This window comes from Geotrypetes seraphini, chromosome 1, assembly GCF_902459505.1.
Source record: "Geotrypetes seraphini chromosome 1, aGeoSer1.1, whole genome shotgun sequence".
NCBI classification, from domain to species: Eukaryota; Metazoa; Chordata; class Amphibia; order Gymnophiona; family Dermophiidae; genus Geotrypetes; species Geotrypetes seraphini.
The window spans coordinates 453,333,639-453,351,896 of record NC_047084.1 but is presented as its reverse complement, the minus strand read 5'-3'; the positions used below and the strand labels follow the sequence as shown (position 1 = coordinate 453,351,896).

Genomic DNA, 18,258 nt, shown 5'->3' with positions numbered 1-18,258 from the left:
TTCTTTCTAAAACTCTGGCTTTCATCTACAAGTTATTAATTCCTTACACCTCCAATAGAACATTAAGATCCGCTGAACAGCATTTGCTAATGATTCCTTCCCTTAAAATTATTAATACTAGACGACAGTTGATCTTTTCAGTTACGGCCCCCCAAACTTGGAATTCTCTCCCTAGCCATTTAAGGGCAGAACCCAATATAGAAAAATTTAAAGGTAAACTGAAGAGTTTTCTCTTTAAAGATGCCTTTATAAACTAATCATTCAGTCTTTTGAACTAATTTTATTTTATTTTTCTACAATTTTATTGAAGTCATTTTTTATCTTCCCTTTCCTTATGTATCCCCCTTATTTGTTTCTTTAACTTTTATACAAATTGTAATTCTTACCCATCTCCTCCCTTATGTTCCTAGTTTTGTCAAATTTGTCAATAGTCTTGTTAGTCTTAGTTTTTTATTTTTATTGTACTATCCCCCTTACTTTGTAATTTTATTAACATGTACATCGCTTAGAATTTAGATTAAGCGATTAATCAAATTATTATTAAACTTGAAACTTGAGAAAAGCAGAATAGAAAACCCAATTAACATAACATAACTTTAGGGGTAATTTCAGAACTGCCTTCATTAGTGAAACTACATTTCTCCGAGGACAAACAAGCCATGATATTCTGACATATGGGTAACATCATAGTTTATTAAATTTCATATACCACGAAGCCACAATAGAAATAAAAGAAAACAAACAAAATAAGGTGTTTTCTTTTTTTTCTCAGAGGACAAGCAGGCTTCATATTCTCACATGTGGGTTATGTCATCTACAAAACCCGGCACAGACAGTCAAAAAGTATACTGTCACATTAAAACCCCTGTACTGTGTGCATGCTGATGCCTTCCTGCCTGATGGCTCATGAGACCTGCAGTTCTTAGTTTTCCGCGGAGAAGCTATGTTTTAGAGTCTCTCTAAGCACATATCTCCAATGGACTTCTCCACTCCAAAGGGAAGCTGTTATTAATATGAGACTGTCCCCACCAGACAGCAGGATTAATTCTTCGAGGTCCCCTAGGCACCCAAGTACACTGGGCCCCCCTGGCCCTGCCCCGCCCTTACCCTACCCATGCCCCGCCCCATTTATCTGTTTTCTTATTTACTTCTTTATTTCCACTTGTATTTCTTTCTTTTTTTTTTTTTTAAATTCAAAACAAAGATTAGCATACCAGTGCACAGTTTTTCTTCTATGTAACCCTCAAACATCTCTGAACAAATCCCCCTTCCTTCCCTTCCCACTTACTTACCCAGGACTTTGAACCCTTTCCATGCATATATAAAAGTGTTCAAATATTTGTAAAGTAGTAATACTATCCGAAATATAAGTCTATATTAATAACCAAGTTTACAACGCCTCTCAACTGCTTCACTCTACATCAACCAACTGTAACCAGGGCAGGATTAATTCATCAAGGGCCCCTAGGCAAACAAGTACACTGAGCCCCCTACCCCACCATGCGCCCAGGTGGAAACAGGAAGTTGCATCAGCAGGAAGCTTTGGGCAAGCAGCACCGCTTGCACAATTACAGTTCCTTTTGCCTTTCTTACTCACGTTACTTGCTTGTCTTACTTTCCATCGATAGGGGAGGGGGGCGCGTTGCCAATCGATGCTGGAGGGGCCCATTGCCATTTGGAAAAAACAATGTTGATGCCCTCCTTCATCGGGCCCCCTGACCATTTCGGGTCCTAGGCACATGCCTACTTGGTCTATTGGTTAATCCTGCCCTGACTGTAACCCATATGTTCAAAGAAGTGTGGGATGAACACAGAGGATCTAGAATCAGAAAATAATATTAAATATTGAACTAAGGCCAGTACTGAGCAGACTTGCACGGTCTGAATATGGTCGTTTGTGGGAGGATGGGCTGGAGAGGGCTTCAGTGGCTGGGAGGGTGTAGATGGGCTGCAGTAGGTTTTGACGGAGATTTCGGCAGTTGGAACCCAAGCACAGTACCGGGTAGAACTTTGGATTCTTGCCCAGAAATAGCTAAGAAGAAAACATTTAAAAAAATTTAAATTGAATCAGGTTGGGCAGATTGGATGGACCACTATGTTACTATATATAAACAACCAAATCTGTAACTCCTCTAGTACGTTCCACTCCATGTATGTTAACTTGCAACAAAACAAGGCAAGCAGTCCACCAAAGAATCCAACATGAAACAAAAGAAGATTGGCAGAAAATAAGGAGATTCAAATCAGGTTAATTCAAGGTGCTCCCATGAACCATGCCTGATGCATTTCTCCAAACAAGGCTAGTTAACGCTAACAAAAAAAACATTTCTTTCATACAAACAGAACACAGAAAACACCTTTGCCTAGTATGGAATATGTAATCACAAACTAACCTCTCCCCCTTTTACAAAACTGTAATATGGTTTTTAGCCACGGCCAGCACTAAAAAATGCTCTACAGTTTTGTAAAAGGGGGGATAAAATAGAAATACGCAGACAAAGGTTAAATAAAACCACCATGAAGCTGGACTCTGCATACAATGCAACACCACAGAAACAGCGATGCATGTCCCCTAAAGCAAAAAAATAAATAAATAGAATTTTTTTTTCTACCTTTGTCTTCTCTGGTTTCTTCTCTCCTCATCTTCTTGTCACTCTCTTCCTTTCATCTTCTGTCCTTCTGTGCCTTTTCCAGAAATTGTCTGCCTCTCCCTTCCATCTCTTCTCTCCCCCCCCATTGGTGTGGCATCCATCGTCTTCTCTTCCCTCCTCCAATGGTCTGGCATCTCTCTCCTCTTCTTCTCTCTCCCACACCCCCATGATCGGGCATTTCATTCTCTCCTCTCCCTCCCTCCCACTTCCATCAGCATCTGCCCCCCTTCTCTCCCTCCAACCCAATTCCATCCAGGATCCTTCCGCCTTATGTCTCTCTCCCCTTTCCTTGCAACCCAATTCCATCAGCATCTGTCCCCTTTCTTTCCCTTCAACCCAATTCCATCTATTATCCTTCCCCTTATACCCTCTCCTCTTTCCCTGCACACCAGTTCCATCAGTCCCTTTCTCTCCTTCCACACCACCCTGCCCCCTTTCTCTTCCTCCACCACCCTTCCATACCATCCTTCTCACAACCCTTCCATACCACCCTGCTCCCTTTCTCTCCCTCCATCACCCTTCCATGCTCCTTTCTCCCTCCCCCTCCAAACATTGCAGCTGCCGGCTCTGCTCGGCTCTGCCCACCACGGCAACGCCCTCCCCCGCAGCAATGGCAACCCCTGCAGCAACAGCAACAGGCCTCCCCCGCAGCAACAGCAACAGGCCCCCCCACAGCAACGGCAATGGGCCCTCCCTGCAGCAATAGCAACGCGGCCAAATCTATTACAGGAAAGTCCCGCGATGACTGCTTCTGCCAGTCCATCCCCCTCCGACGTCACTTCTTCCAGAGCAAGTAAGTGACGTCGGAGGGGGATGGACCGTCAGAAGCAGTCATCGCGGGACCTTCCAGTAACAGATCCAGCCGCATTGTCGTTGCTGTTGCTGCGGGCGGGGGGCGGTCCGTTGCCATTGCTGCGAGGGGGGGGCATTGCTGTTGCTGTGGGGGGGCTCATTGCCATTGCCGGGGGGGCCATTGCTATTTTAAAAAATAGCAAGGTGAGTTGTCCTCCTTCAACGGGCCCCCCTCGCAGTTTTGGGCCCTAGGCATGTGCCTACTGGGCCTATTGATTAATCCGGCCCTGCCACCAGAGACACAACTATATAGAGATAGATATATACGGTAGACACACACACACATACACGCAGTTATGCTCTTCCTACACATAAATACCTCACATCTATTTTTCACATCCATATTCTCTCATGTGCTCATTCATCCCATGATCCCCCAAGATGACTCCAAGATTGCGAGCAGACAAAACAGGGAGGATGTGAGTGTTGTCCACAGAGACAGAGAACAGGGGAAGTTGGGAGATGGGTTTAGCCAAATTCAGTTTTAGATGGTGGTGAGATGTCGGACACGCAGGCTGAGACTCTGGTCTGGGATTCAGTAGAGATATCTGGTGTGGAGGGTTAGATCTGTGACTAGAGCAGCCTTGTCATAAGCTGGATCTTACCACAATCTCTGTAGTGGGGAGCATGGGAGAGCACAGAAGGGGCTAAACTGTGAAACATATCCAGATACTTTAGCCATCCTCCTGGCTTTCAAGCAGGTCATTTACAAATCTGTAGAACCCTGAAAAAATCCAGAGTTGGTAATCCAAGCAGTAAAGGCAAAGGGGGGCAGACTACCCCAGGTGCCATCTTGGTGGGGGCACCAGCACTTCTCTGCCCCACATGCCCCACTCGCGCTGGAGAAACTGCTCGTGCTGGCAAAGATTTATAGAGGTACAGGGGAAGGGAGAGCGCAAGTGTGTGAAGCTAAGGATGATTTGATAGTAGCAACTGTTTCACATCCACAATTCAAGCTGCACTGGATCCAGTCAGATACTGCCAGAGCTTGTGCCAAATATTAGCTGATGCAAGCAACGCAGGCTTAGGCTGATGCTGCAAACACAACTCCTAATGCAGCACCATTTTCCAGTGAAGACACCAGCTTCTTCTGCTTCTATGAATCAAATAAAGGGGACAACGCTGTGCAGTCAGAACTAGACCCAGTGGCGTACCAAAGAGGGGGCGGGGGGGGGGGGCGGTACGCCCCGGGTGCCAGCCCTAAGGGGGTGCTCCCGGCTTTGACGTTCAGTCCCCCCCCACCCCCGAAGGACCGCTCGCCCCACTGACCTTCCTGCACCACCTGTGAAGCAGCCCGCAGCAGGATCGCGAAGTCAGCGTCAGCGATCCTTGCGCTGCTTAGGCGCTGCTTCCTGCGCCGCGATCCCGCCCCTCCTCTGACATCAGAGGAGGGGCGGGACCGTGGCGCAGGAAGCAGCGCAGGGATCGCTGACGCTGACTTCGCGATCCTGCTGCGGCTGCTTCATAGGTGGTGCGGGGAGGCCAGGGGGGCGAGCGGTCCTTCGGGGTGGGTCGGGGCATCAGGCCTTCAGGGTGGGGCGGGCGGGCAGGCAGGCAGGCTTTCAAGGGGGATGGGGTGACAGGCAGGCAGGCAGGCCTTCAAGGGGGGACAGGCCTTCGGGGGGGTGCAGACCTTCAAGGGGTGCAGGTCTTCAAGGGGGGGCAGGCAGGCCTTCAGGGGGGGTGCAGGCCTTCGGGGGGGGTGTAGGCCTTTGGGGGGTGCAGGCCTTCAAGGGGGTGCAGGCCTTCAAGGGGGGGGACAGGCCTTCAAGGGGGGAAAGGCAGGCAGGCCTTCAAGGGGGGAAAGGCCTACAAGGGGGGGGAGAAGCTACAAGGGGGTGGGACAGGCCTTCAAGTGGGGGACAGGCCGGCAGGCCTTCAAGGGGGGACTGGCCTACAAGGGGGGGGAGAAGCTACAAGGGGGTGGGACAGGCCTTCAAGTGGGGGACAGGCCTTCGGGGGGGTGCAGGCCTTCGGGGGTGCAGACCTTCAAGGGGGGGACAGGCAGGCAGGCCTTCAAGGGGGGGACAGGCCTACAAGGGGATGGGACAGGCCTTCAAGGGGGGTGCAGGCCTTCAAGGGGGGACAGGCAGACCTTTAAGGGGGGACAGGCCTTTAGGGGGGACCATGATTTAGAAGTACATGGAGGGAAGGGGTGTTTAAAGAGACGTGCATATGCCAAACTTTGGGGGGGGAAGAAATAATGGGTCTGAAAATAGAGGAGAGGGAGAGAGATGATGGACCATGGGATTTAGGGAGGGAAGGAACAGAAAGGGAGAGAAATTGGACACAAGTGATGGTGTGGAGGAGGGATAGAGATACTGGATAGGAGGGTAATTAGGAAAAGAAAGGGAGAGGTGGTGGACTCTGGGGTGGTGGGGAAGGAGGGAGAGATGCCGGATGAAAGGGTATTTAAGAAAAGGTGGATCTGTGGAGGGAGATGAAAAAAAGGAAAGATACCAAACTTCCTGGGAAGGGAAGGGAAATGGAAAGGGAGGACAGAGTTGGCAGATGGATGGTTAGCATGCAGAAAGAAGGAGACCCTGGCAAGCAAGTTATCAGAAGTAAACCAGAGCCTTGGACCAACAAGATTTGAAATATAACCAGACAACAAAAGGTAGAAAAATTAATTTTATTTTCTGTTTTGTGATTATAATATGTCAGATTTGAAATGTGTATCCTGCCAGAGCTGGTGTTGGACTGCAAACGTGAGCTAGGATTTAACAGAGAGAGGAAAAGTCATTTTTGTTTCTTTATTTTATTTACACCACAGTGCCAGTGTGGTTAGGAGAAGCCAAAGGGGGTGAAAAAGCTATAAAACCCACCAGGAGTTTTGAAAAAAATCACCCAACTGGGCAGGAAAATCGAATTGAAAAACCAATTCAATAGGGCTGAATCGAATCAAAAATTTTTTTCCTGTATCTGGCAGCATTAGTTTGCGCTACTGTCTTAGACTTTAGGACCTGGGATTGGGGAGAGATGGCATCCTCAGTACTTTATAATGCAAGTGAAACGAGGATTTGGTCAGACTTTTGAAGGGTCTGCAGAAAAAAAATATTGTATAGGCCGGGGACATGAGACAGCAGGAAATGGGAACTTTTCTTCCTTCTATTTTTGTGAATGGAAAGGCTGAGGATGTCAGAGAGTTCAGTTAAAATATGTGCTTTATAAGAAAATATAATAATGTGTTTTATAAAGTTTATAGCATAGCTGGCCTACCCAGTGAGGTGTTCCTAGTGGTGATGATGGCAGCGTGTCAATGTGTTGAGAGGAAGAGGTGGTCTGGGAAATTCTGCTGAGCAAACTCCGGGCCCATTTCCACCCCCCAGTTAGTCCACTCCACTCAACTGGTTCACACACTGAGTGGGTCTTTGGGTGTTGTTTTGGGATCTCTTCCAGTGGTTTATCTCCTTCTGGTCCAAAGAAGGAAACTTTGTTATCCTTAGCATTGACCTACAGAATATGTTTGTAACAGCGCTGCTTGTGTGGCATTAGGCTATGTAGTGATCGAAAGAAAAAAACAGACCTTTGCACATTTTTGCACTATATGGTGGGTGTATGAGGAGATTTACATTTCCTGCACAGCTAAGTCCATGTGAAGTTACCTTGTGCTGTATTTGACATCTAGCAAGGTCTCTGTTTGAAAGGAAAGATCTAAACTTAAAAATGAAGTGGCCAGAAGTTATGGTAAAAGCAGATAGTGTAGCTGGTTTTAAGAAAGATTTGGACAAAGTCCTGGAGGAAAAGTCCATAATCTGTTATTAAGACATGGGGGAAGTGTCTGCTTGCCCTGGATCGGTAGCATGGAATGTTGCTACTCTTTGGGTTTTGACCAGGTATTAGTGTCCTGGATTGGCTACCATGAGAATGGGCTACTGGGCATGATGGACCATTGGTCTGACCCAGTTAGGCTATTTTTATGTTATGTTCTCATCTGTAGGGGGCCTTTGTTTTCACTTCTTATTTTAATGTATTTTTTTCTGGGAACTTATCAGTGTTTTTTATAATGGGAACAAAAATGGAAGAGAATTAATGTGTGTGGGATGAGGGGGTAACTAATTTCTTCAGCTAAATAATTCAATCCACTTCAAACAGACATAGGAGAACTCACGCACCATTCACACACCCTCCAACCAAAAACGTCAAAAGAAAAAAACTGTTCGACAACCTCCTAGCCATTCGAGCTGCAACACTCGACCCCCAACTCTACAACCAATTGACATCGACCACAGACTGCAAAACCTTCAAAAAGAAATAAAAACCCTTCTATTCAAAAAACACATAAAACCGAACTAACACAATCAGAACTGTCCCAAGCATCACCTGTAACTACTCCATATGTACTTCTGATGTCATGACAATTCAGACATAATTTATGTTATGTTATGTTTGGAATATAAGAAAATTTTCACTGCCTGTTTCTGTTCTGACCATTTATTCTGTTTCATGGTCATTACAAAAAATATTTTTTTACATAGGGGGGGTGTCAAAAAATGATGGGCCCCGGGTGCCACATACCCTAGGTACGCCACTGACTAGACCTCTTCTTGAATGATGCTGCGCATGATATATCCAATCTCCAGCGCTATCCAACTGTGAAGGAAGTGTTTATTCTGAAGAATACGAGTCTTCCATCAAGCACACCAGTGGAGAGACTCTTCGGCATCGGTGGACAAATTCTTACACCACGCAGGAACAGTTTAACTGACAAGCATTTTGAAATAAGACGAGCAACGATGCTAGTAAAAGGTTTGGAGAAACTGGAACGAGGAACGACTTAAGAGACTGGGATTGTTCTCCCTTGAGAAAAGGAGACTGCGAGGGCTTATGATCGAGACCTTCAAAATACTGAAAGAAATTGACAAAATAGAGCAGGAAAAAAAATTATTTACAATGTCCAATTTGACACGAGCAAGAGGACACGAAATGAAGCTAAAGGGGGACAAGTCCAGGACAAATATCAGGAAGTTCTGCTTCACACAAAGAGTGGTTGACACCTGGAATGCTCTCCCAGAGGAGGTTATAGCGGAAGCGACCGTCCTAGGATTTAAAAGCAAACTAGATGCACGTCTCCTTACGAGAGGTATAGAGGGATATGGGTGACTAAAAATTACGCCAGGTGTACACCTGGTTGGGCCTCCGCGTGTGCGGCTCGCCGGACCTGATAGACCGAAGGTCTGATCCGGAGATGGTGCTTCTTATGTTCTTATGTTTTAATGCTCAGAGCCAATAAGAAACTCATTTGGAAATAAAGTTCTTGTTGTAATGTTAGTATGGTTATAATTAATAAACAAAATAACTGTTAACTACCTAGTTAATTTTTTTAGTAACTAGTAAAGTAACTATTTACATTTAGGGCTCCTTTTACTAAGGTGTGCAAGCATTTTTAGCGCATGCAGGATATTACCACGCGCTAAGTGGCTAGAACTAACGCCGGCTCAATGCTGGCGTTAAGGTCTAGCACGTGCGGCAATTCAGTGCGTATTATTTCACACATTAATGCCCTAATGCAGCTTAGTAAAAGGAGCCCTTAGTGAAGAGTAACTGAAATCAGTAACTAGTTAATTTTTATGCCATGTAACTAGTAACGGTAACTAGTTATTTTTTTTGCAGTAACTAGCACAGCACTGTGAGATGACCATGATCCTTGTTTACTCTTATTCATAATTTGGACATTCCAATTTGTAAAGTCATTGTTCTAGTTGGATGTCAGCACATGGACATCCATTTCAAGTATTTCCTGTTTGAAAGCACAGGTCACATCCCTATTCTGACTTGGATGTCCTTTCAAAAATGCTTCTCAACAATTTGTCATTCAAAAATGGCCATTTTTGCACCTCTAACTCTGGATGTTCATCTGAAAACGACCAAGTTGGACGTTTGTTTTTTTTAATGCCCCTCTAAGTGCCGCTGAAATTTGTGGTTAATGCCTAACTCAAAGCTGGCTATATTGAGGGGTGTTCTGAGGGTAGAGTCAGCACTTAGCCACTTAAGGGCTGATATTCAGGCTTTAAACAGTCAGGATTAGTGCATAAATGGAAACAAATAAAACTCTGTCCTATTTTTATGCACCACCCATGGAGCTTAAGTGCTGAATATTGATTTAAGTGGCTATGTGTTGGCTGGCTCAAAAATAACCGGATATTTAAAGCCGAAGGCTGGGCAGGGCCCGACTTTGAATATCTGAGAATAATTCCATCAGCAGTGAGCAAAATGTTCACTGCTGCCAGCTGAATATTGGGCCCAAAATTATTTTTTTTTTATCTGGTCATTTTATTTTTCTAATTTTATAGGTCTCAGATTCTGGTTACTGCTTTATGTCTTCTCTTAATTTTCATTCCAGGGTCTCCTTTTCTCTCTCCTGTTTTCTTCACTCTCTCCTTTACATCCATCTTCAACACTGATGTTTTGCTTTCAGTTTTCTTTTATTTTTGTCTCTGTATATTTAGATTTCATTCATTCTTACTATCTTCTGTTCAGTCTCCTTTTTTTCTGTATCTAACTACAGTTTTCTATATCTTTCTCTCACTCAATGCCCTCCTGTTACCTTTCCTCTTATTCCCCAGTCTTTCTTTAATTCTTTCCTCTCTTCCTATCCAGCATCTCTTCTTTCTCTCTCCTCTGTCTCTCTTTCCAAATCCAATTGCAATTTTTAAAAAGCTGCTTTCACCACATTAGATATCTGATTCTGCATAGTAAATCTCGCATCATAACTTACCAAGATTGCTAATGAATGCAGTAAAAATGACAGAAGCATGAGGAACCTTATAGATAACCAATTTATTGAGGTATGAGGCAGATTTTAAGGACCCAAGACTACTTCATTGGATGTGGCTGATGGAATGTTCTCTAGTCCTTGAAAGCTCATGCCTCAATAACTGGTTAGTTTATATGGTACCACCTGCCTCTATTGTTTACTTGCTTGGAATGCTAGCATCCTATCCAAGAAAGACCTGTATCTACAGCCTAGGATCATTGGCTGTAGATACAGGTCTTTTTTGGATAGGATGCTAGCATTCCAAGCAAGTAAACAACAGTCCTGGTTGGGCAAATATATTAGCGGAACCATGCAATCTTACAGCGCATTTCGAAAAAGGATTAAGACTGTACTATTTGATAAAATTCATTTCTTAACTGAAGTTTTAATTTTAATAATAATTTTATACAGTCTATACTTTAGATAACATGTTGTACTTTTATTCTCAATACTTTGTACTTCGCTGATTGTCCAGTTTCTCTTCTTTGTAAACCACCTAGAAGTCATTTGATTGTTGGCGGTATAGAAGAATAAAGTTATGTTATGTTATTTTTGTTACTCTTAATATGGCTACCCTTTTAAAAGCTCTATACTAGTTTCTCAATCTGCACAATCTCTGTTTTACCTTGATTTAACTGTGGTTTATTTACCAACAACAATTCAGAAACCTTAATTGTTAAGCAGATATTGAGTGGCATCTTGATCTTTCCATGCTGGGAACAATATCTGGACATGTACTTTTCACTATGTGGATTCTGCCAGATTTTCAAAGCAAAAACCACATGCATAAATACACTTTAAAAATTACCTCAGGAAAACAGTGTGCACACTTTTGTAGCTACTACTTGGAGTGCATAGTTTTTTTTAGATTAAAATGCATTAATACTTTTGAATTTTCAAATGTATGCACATGTGCAAACCCAGCTTCAATGTCTTCTCAAAAAGCAGGTAATGTTACATTCATAATTTTCACTGTAAAAGGAGAGGCAATTATAAGAAAGCCTATTTTTGCAGGTAAAGCACTGCTTTACCACAAAATTGGCTTTGAATATTATCGTCTTTAAGTATAACTTTAACAACACATGCAATAATGTTTTCTGAATTTTAATCTAGCCAGGTATTCTGGAGGGGAGAGTTCAGCACTTATCATCTTACTTACCTGCAAAATCTTCTGTTTCTGAAAAGTCTAAAAAGAAAGCGAAGTAAGACATTACATATGTGTGAATTTGGCATTTCTCTTTCAGCTTTTTGTGACAATATTAATTTTCACCCAGTTAATGGAGTAATGAGGTACCAACTTTTCAAAATGATGGGGTGTGTGTGCTAAACACAATTCTAGAACATAAGAATTACCATACTGGGACAGACCGAAGGTCCATCAAGACAATTATCCTGTTTCCAACAGTGGCCAACCTAGGTCCCAAACACCTAGCTAGATCCCAAGTAGCAAAACAGATTCTATGCTGCTTATCCTAGGAATCCACAGTGGATTTCTACCCTCCCTGGACACAATAAATTAACTTCCTTAATATTAGGGGTGCTTAATACCCACTGTACTCACATAGCTGGAATCTATGAGGGTAAAAGAATAGGACGCTGAGCAGGGAGCATTCTGTCCTCTATAAGTACAGTCATGTATTACAGATAGAAAAGGAAGTGACAGTATATACTGCAAACAAATTACTAAGCAAAACAGAAAAACTCATTTTGATTTTGAAGGTCCAAGCTGGTTACAGGGGCATGAAAGGAACATTTCCGATATAACAGGAAAGAGTTGAGGAGCGTGTGGTGCAGTGGTTGAAGCTACAGCCTCAGCACCCTGGGGTTGTGGGTTCAAACCCCGTGCTGCTCCTTGTGATCCTGGGCAAGTCACTTAATCCTCCATAGCCCCAGGTACGTTAGATAGATTGTGAGCCCACCGGGACAGATAGGGAAAATGCTTGAGTACCTGATTGTAAAATCGCTTAGATAACCTTGATAGGCGGTATATAAAATCCTAATAAAACTTGATTAGAGCTCAGAGGTTACAGGGGTACCAAGGTATTCCTATTATGCTATAGCATAGAGCAACGTTGGGGGTTTAGATCTGAGTGGTTACAAGAAAACAAGGGAGCTCCTCTGATGCAGGATAGAACTGGGGATTAGAGCTCAGACATTACAGGGACACAGGAAACCCTTTGATACAATAGGGTAGAACTGAGGATTAACACTCAGAGGTTACAGAGGAACTCATTCAAGGCATGAAATCTGGGACATAGGTGCTACCTCTGTGGGTGCTGAGCATTCCCAATATTGAGCAAGCTTCTTCTTTGTATTTATGCCACTGAATACAATATAAAACATCTGTGATGCACATATCCAAAAAGCTAATATTCCAATTAATAAATCCAAAATAAAACACTTTTATACCTTTGTTGTCTGGACATTTTGGTTTTCCATCATCTTGGTCCCAGTTTCTTGTTTCTGTTTGTTTGGGGTGGTTTTTTGCCTGTCTTCTGCTAATTCTCTTTCCAGTGTTGCTGTCCATTTTTCTTTTTTCTCTCTTGTTCCATTACCTCACTATATCTATCTCTAAAATACTGATTTTTCTCTTTCAGCTTTCCTCCCTTTTTTTTCTGCCTCTGTCCACCCAAATTTCACCCTCTTTCTTACCCTTCTTCTTCTTTTTAAAAATTTTAGACACCTATCAATCTTCCATCTTCTCTCAGTCCCTAGCTCTCCCATCTCACTCCTTTTCCAGCCTCCTATTTCCTTCCATCTACTCTCCATTACCATATTTCTACTCTGTACTCACTAGTCTCCTCTCACTCATTTTCTGGCAATCCCCCCCTTTTGAATTCCCCCACATGGTTCACCATTTCCTGAGTTCTCGCTCCCTTTCTTCATTCTGGTAGCTTGCCCCACTCTCATTGCCTGACATTTTCCTGTCCTTTCCCTTCCACCTATAGCATCTTCCTGACCCATCTCTCTCCCCTCCTTACCACCATGGGTCCATCTCTCCTCTCTCTCCCCACCCCAGTGGTCCAACATGAGGGCAGTTGGGATGGAAAGAGATGTTGCATCTCTCCCTCCCTTCCTCTCTAAGACCAAACATTTCTCCCTCTCTTCTTCCCTTCCTATGTCCAGCTTCCCTTTTTATTCTTTCAGACTGTCCTACCATCCAGCTTCTCTCCCTCCCTCCAACCCCGGTCCACCATCTCTCCCTTTCTCTTCCCAACTGCCCTCACATCTCATATTTATCTCTCACCACTTCTCCTTGATCCACTATCTCTCTCCTTCTCTTCCTAACTGCACTCACATCCTATACCACTCCCTCCCTCCCTCCTTCCTTACCTCTTCCAGGTCTACCATCTCTCCCTTTCTCTTCTCAACTGCCCTCCAATCCCATATCAAGTTTTGATAAGAGTTTAATATATCACACTACACAAGGCATCAATGTGGTTTACAATTCAAAATAGATCAGGAAATAGGTAGGAGATAGTTAAAACAAAGAAAACAAAAAATAAAAGAAGAACTACAATTAATAGAATAGAAAGAGGAGAAGCCTAGAAAAAGCTGACTTAACTAGTATGCATGGAGGTGTCATCAAGCATTCCATAGGAGGAGGGGAAGGTGGAAGGTTAATAAAAGGCATCTTTGAATAGAAATGTCTTCAGTAAGGATTTGAAACGGTCAGTGGAAGGCTCATGTCTCAAGTCATTAGGCAGGGCATTCCATAGGGAGGGGCCTACAACTGAAATGACAGTGTTTCTTGTGTAATCATAGGTGATCTTTCTAGGGGTGGGGATGACCAGTACATTTTGCTTGCTAGAGGGAACGGAGAGTTTGGGTGGGGTTGTAAGGAATTAGAGCTTTAGAAGGTTCTAATAGTAGAATTTTAAAGGTTAGATGATGGTGAACAGGGAGCCAGTAAGCTGTTTTTAAGAGGGGGTGACATGATCATACTTTTTACCTATGATTAGTTTAATGCAGGGGTCTCAAAGTCCCTCCTCAAGGGCCGGAATCCAGTCGGGTTTTCAGAATTTCCCCAATGAATATGCATGAGATCTATTACCATACATTGAAAGCAGTGCATGCAAATAGATCTCATGCATATTCATTGAGGAAATCCTGAAAACCTGACTGGATTCTGGCCCTCAAGGAGGGACTTTGAAACCCCTGGTTTAATGGATGTGTTCTGTACAAATTGTAAGCACTGGAGTTCTTTGCATTGAATACCATAATAGAGGGAGTTGCAGTAATCGAGGGCGTGAATGAGGATGCTGAGAGCAGAGAGGTGTAGAAGACTGGATATCGAACAAATTATGCATAATTTATGGAAACAGTTGGATTATGGACAAGATTTGTAGTTTTAAAGTGATGGAGACAGGCTGATTTGTGTTAAAGAGGAACAAAGGGGAGCATAGGTCTAGACCAGACATGGGCAACTCCGGTCCTCGAGGGCCGGAATCCAATCGGGTTTTCAGGATTTTCCCAATGAATATGCACTGAAAGCAGTGCATATTCATTGGAGCTTATGGGTTCAGGGGGTGAAGAAGCTGGATATTGTCCACATAAGAATATGAAGTGAAGCCAATGGACTGGGCAAGTTTTCCAGAGGCAAAAGCTGAGTGCTAGACTGTGTACCTGTGAAATATTTGTCCTTCTGAAAATTATTAAGTGCCTGAATAACACCAGTAATGCATAGACTGCCTTCAATAAATAATAGTCAAGACAGAACTAAAGGGAGGCATCTGACTTCCAGTAATAATGAAGAGCTGGGCACTGCCAACTGTCACCTCTTGTTTCAAAGCTTGATACACTGAGAAACTGTTCAACATAGGCACCCCATATAAGAGGCTTGGGGCGCTAAGCCTCCCCAGCCACAACTAGAGGAGTGTGTGGCGCAATGGTTGAAGCTACAGCCTCAGCACCCTGGGGTTGTGGGTTCAAACCCTGCGCTGCTCCTTGTGATCCTGGGCAAGTCACTTAATCCTCCATAGCCCCAGGTACGTTAGATAGATTGTGAGCCCACCGGGACAGATAGGGAAAATGCTTGAGTACCTGATTGTAAAACCACTTAGATAATCCTGATAAGCGGTATATAAAATCCTAATAATAAAACTTAATAAACTGCAAGCTTCTTTGCTCATTTATCTGGCCATCTGATTATTGCCCCCTCTCTCTCCCCTACCCATTCACCACCTTGCAGTATCTTCCCTTTCTTTTGATGCATCCTCCATTGGGCTACCCTACTAAACTTAGAGTAAAGGTGCATGGGACTATGGTTCTGCATGCCACTACTTCCTCTGGCGGCTCCACCTCCTCAAATATCAACTTCCTCTCAGAAAAGATGGAGCTACCAGAGGAAGTAGTGGCATGCCGATTCACTGTCCCACATATCTTTACTGTAAGTTTAATAGGGCAGCCCAACAGAAGAGGCACAAACAGAAAGGAAAGATGCTGCAAGGGTAAGGGGCTAAAAAGGGAATACACTGCATGAGGGAGGGAGTGTTGGATTGGAGAGCGAGAGAGAGATACACAGAGGTGGACTGGAGCAAGAGAAGGACATGGGAAATATTGTACGAGGGAGGAAGGAGAGACATGACATACTTAATTGGGGGCCGTTCACATGGCCATCAAGAAGATGCTGGACTAGGAAGCTAGGGCTGACTGTGAATCAAGTGTTAAAGTACCTGTATATATTTCTAGAATACTGCAAATGTTCTGTTTTATATGTTGATTTATGTTAGTGTATTATTTTGATTTTTCTTGGCATAATCCCTGGAGTATATTCAGTTTGCATATTACCATTGGTAACAGAGGTACTGGGTGGGGGGTGAGAGAGCTGGTGCAGTTGCACCAGAGCCACACAGTGAAGGATTCCTTCCTTGCTTTGTTCAAAGGTGCTTCATTATCCCTTCACTGATGACATAGGTGCTACTTCCTCCCTCCAAGCCAAAGATTTTAACTTGCTCTGCTCTGCCTTGGCCCAGCCCATACCCCATCCAAGCCTCGCCTTACTTTAGCCTCCCCAAACAATGTCACCAACTGCCTATGCTGCTCAACTGTTCTGTTGAGAGCTAGGAAATACTGGACTTGCTTAGCTCTTCCAGTGATGTAGTAAGGGGGGGGGTTGCCTCAGGTGCTATCTTGGTGGGGTTGCCAGCACCCATCCTCCTTTCTGCCCCCCTCCCCCATTACTGCTTGTGCACAAGCCACTTCTCTTCCCAGACCTCTTTAACAATTATGGCACGAGCAGCAACCTCAATCTGCTGCTCACATCAGAGTCGGTTCTTCCTCTTCTTCTGATGTCACTTCCTGGAATGCTGGGGGGAGAAGGAGTTTCTTGGGGGGTGGATTGCATGTCATTACTAGATTATTTCTGGGATGCTCCACTTAATGGGTTGGGTAGTGGGTGGGTTAGTGGTGGTATGGGGGTCTGCGCTATGGGATTTAGGGTGATAGGGACGGGGGAAGATGTGGGTTTGGATGGAACAAGGAATATGTGTACTGCATTTGGTTATGTATGGATATGGTAGTCTGGCTGTTGTTGGTATGTATGGTACTAGTTGGTTGGGCTATGGGTAGGATTTGTGGGGAGTCATAGGCTGGGGTGGCTCCCCTTATTTGTAGCTATCTTCTTTTCTTGGTGTCATTGGAACCCCGAAGGTATTGGATAATGGGAAGATTGGTGCCATGGAATGTGGGTGGGATTTTGTCTCCCATTAAGAGATCTAAAATTCTTCAAGCATTGTGGACACAAGGTGTCTTTATTTATTTTTACAGGAGACCCACCTTGATTCTTTAGAACATCCCAAACTTAAAAGCTGGTGAATGGGTCAAGTATTGGAGGGACTTGCTGTGAATAAGAAGGCCGGGGTAGCAATACTAGTTCACAAAATTTTGGATTTTCAATGTCATAAGTTGATCAAAGATCCACTAGGTAGGTTTCTGTTGGCTTCTGTAACTGTTAGCAAACAGTTCTTAGTGTTTTGTAATGTTTATGCCCTGAACGTTTACAATAAGGGATTTTATAAATCTTTGCTCTTTCAAATTCTGTCTCTGGATCACCTTCCTTTAGTTGAAGCAGGTGATTTTAATATGTTTTGGGATCCTGCGGTAGATATGTCACAGGATACTCGTACAGGCATTCCCAGGGGTGGCCAGGGAGTTGATGACACTTGTTCAGGATGCAGTCATTGGTCCCTACAAAATTTCAGATCATGCAGTGCTCTAGGTGGACTGGACTCTCATTTGAGAGCCCCCTGGGTCATGTGCAAGACTCACTGGGGAGCAGAGGAAGAAATAGGGAGACAGGCCTAATTTTACCATTGAGCAGGTGTGTGGCTGCTGCCCATTTTGCCCGTTGGTAAAAGTGGTCCTGGATTCTGTGATTGGTGATTCTTGTTTGATGTTACTTCTGCAGCGGTCCAGTGGAGGTGAAAGCTGCAAGAAGGCATGGATTCTGTGGAATTGAAGGCTTGCCCCTCCCCCCCAATGATCTCCACTCAGGGTGTAGTCTTGCCATTGCAAGACTTTTGTCCTACTGTTGTTTTCAGTGAGCCTGGTAACTAGGGATTCCCAGATGTAAGTATACAACTTTCTTATTTGTCCCCAGAGAAAGCGAAGTTACTTACCTGTAGCAGGTGTTCTCTGAGGACAGCAGGACAGGTATCTTTACAATCCTGCCACCTCCCCTGGGAGCTGAATTCTTTTCTAGCTATTTTATATTACTTAGGGTCCCATGCTTGCGTATCTGGCGGGAACACACGCGTGCAAACATGGTAGAACTACTGCCAAAAACCTCTTAAAGCTATAGAGCTCTAGGTAGCTTCCATACTGGACTCCATCGGGATAATGTCAACCAAATGTATGGATACCTGTCCTGCTGTCCTCAGAAAACATATGCTACAGATAAGCAACTTCAGTTTCTGTACTAAGCTGTGGATACCTCTTCAGTGAAGAGTAACTTTGGTTGGCTGGCAGTTAATGCTCTTGTCTATAGCATAGGATAGT

At 44.0% G+C, this 18,258-nt stretch overlaps 1 protein-coding gene across 3 annotated transcripts in view; it reads right to left on the bottom strand.

Annotated features, from left to right (window-relative positions):
* ITIH6 (inter-alpha-trypsin inhibitor heavy chain family member 6) overlaps positions 1-18,258 on the bottom strand; it is a 101,986-nt gene that overhangs the window by 4,780 nt on the left and 78,948 nt on the right. For all 3 annotated transcript variants that reach the window (XM_033921654.1, XM_033921644.1, XM_033921662.1), the window contains exon 10: positions 11,420-11,446. In XM_033921654.1, coding sequence (XP_033777545.1) covers positions 11,420-11,446 — 27 coding nt within the window. The remainder of the gene's footprint in view (positions 1-11,419; positions 11,447-18,258) is intronic.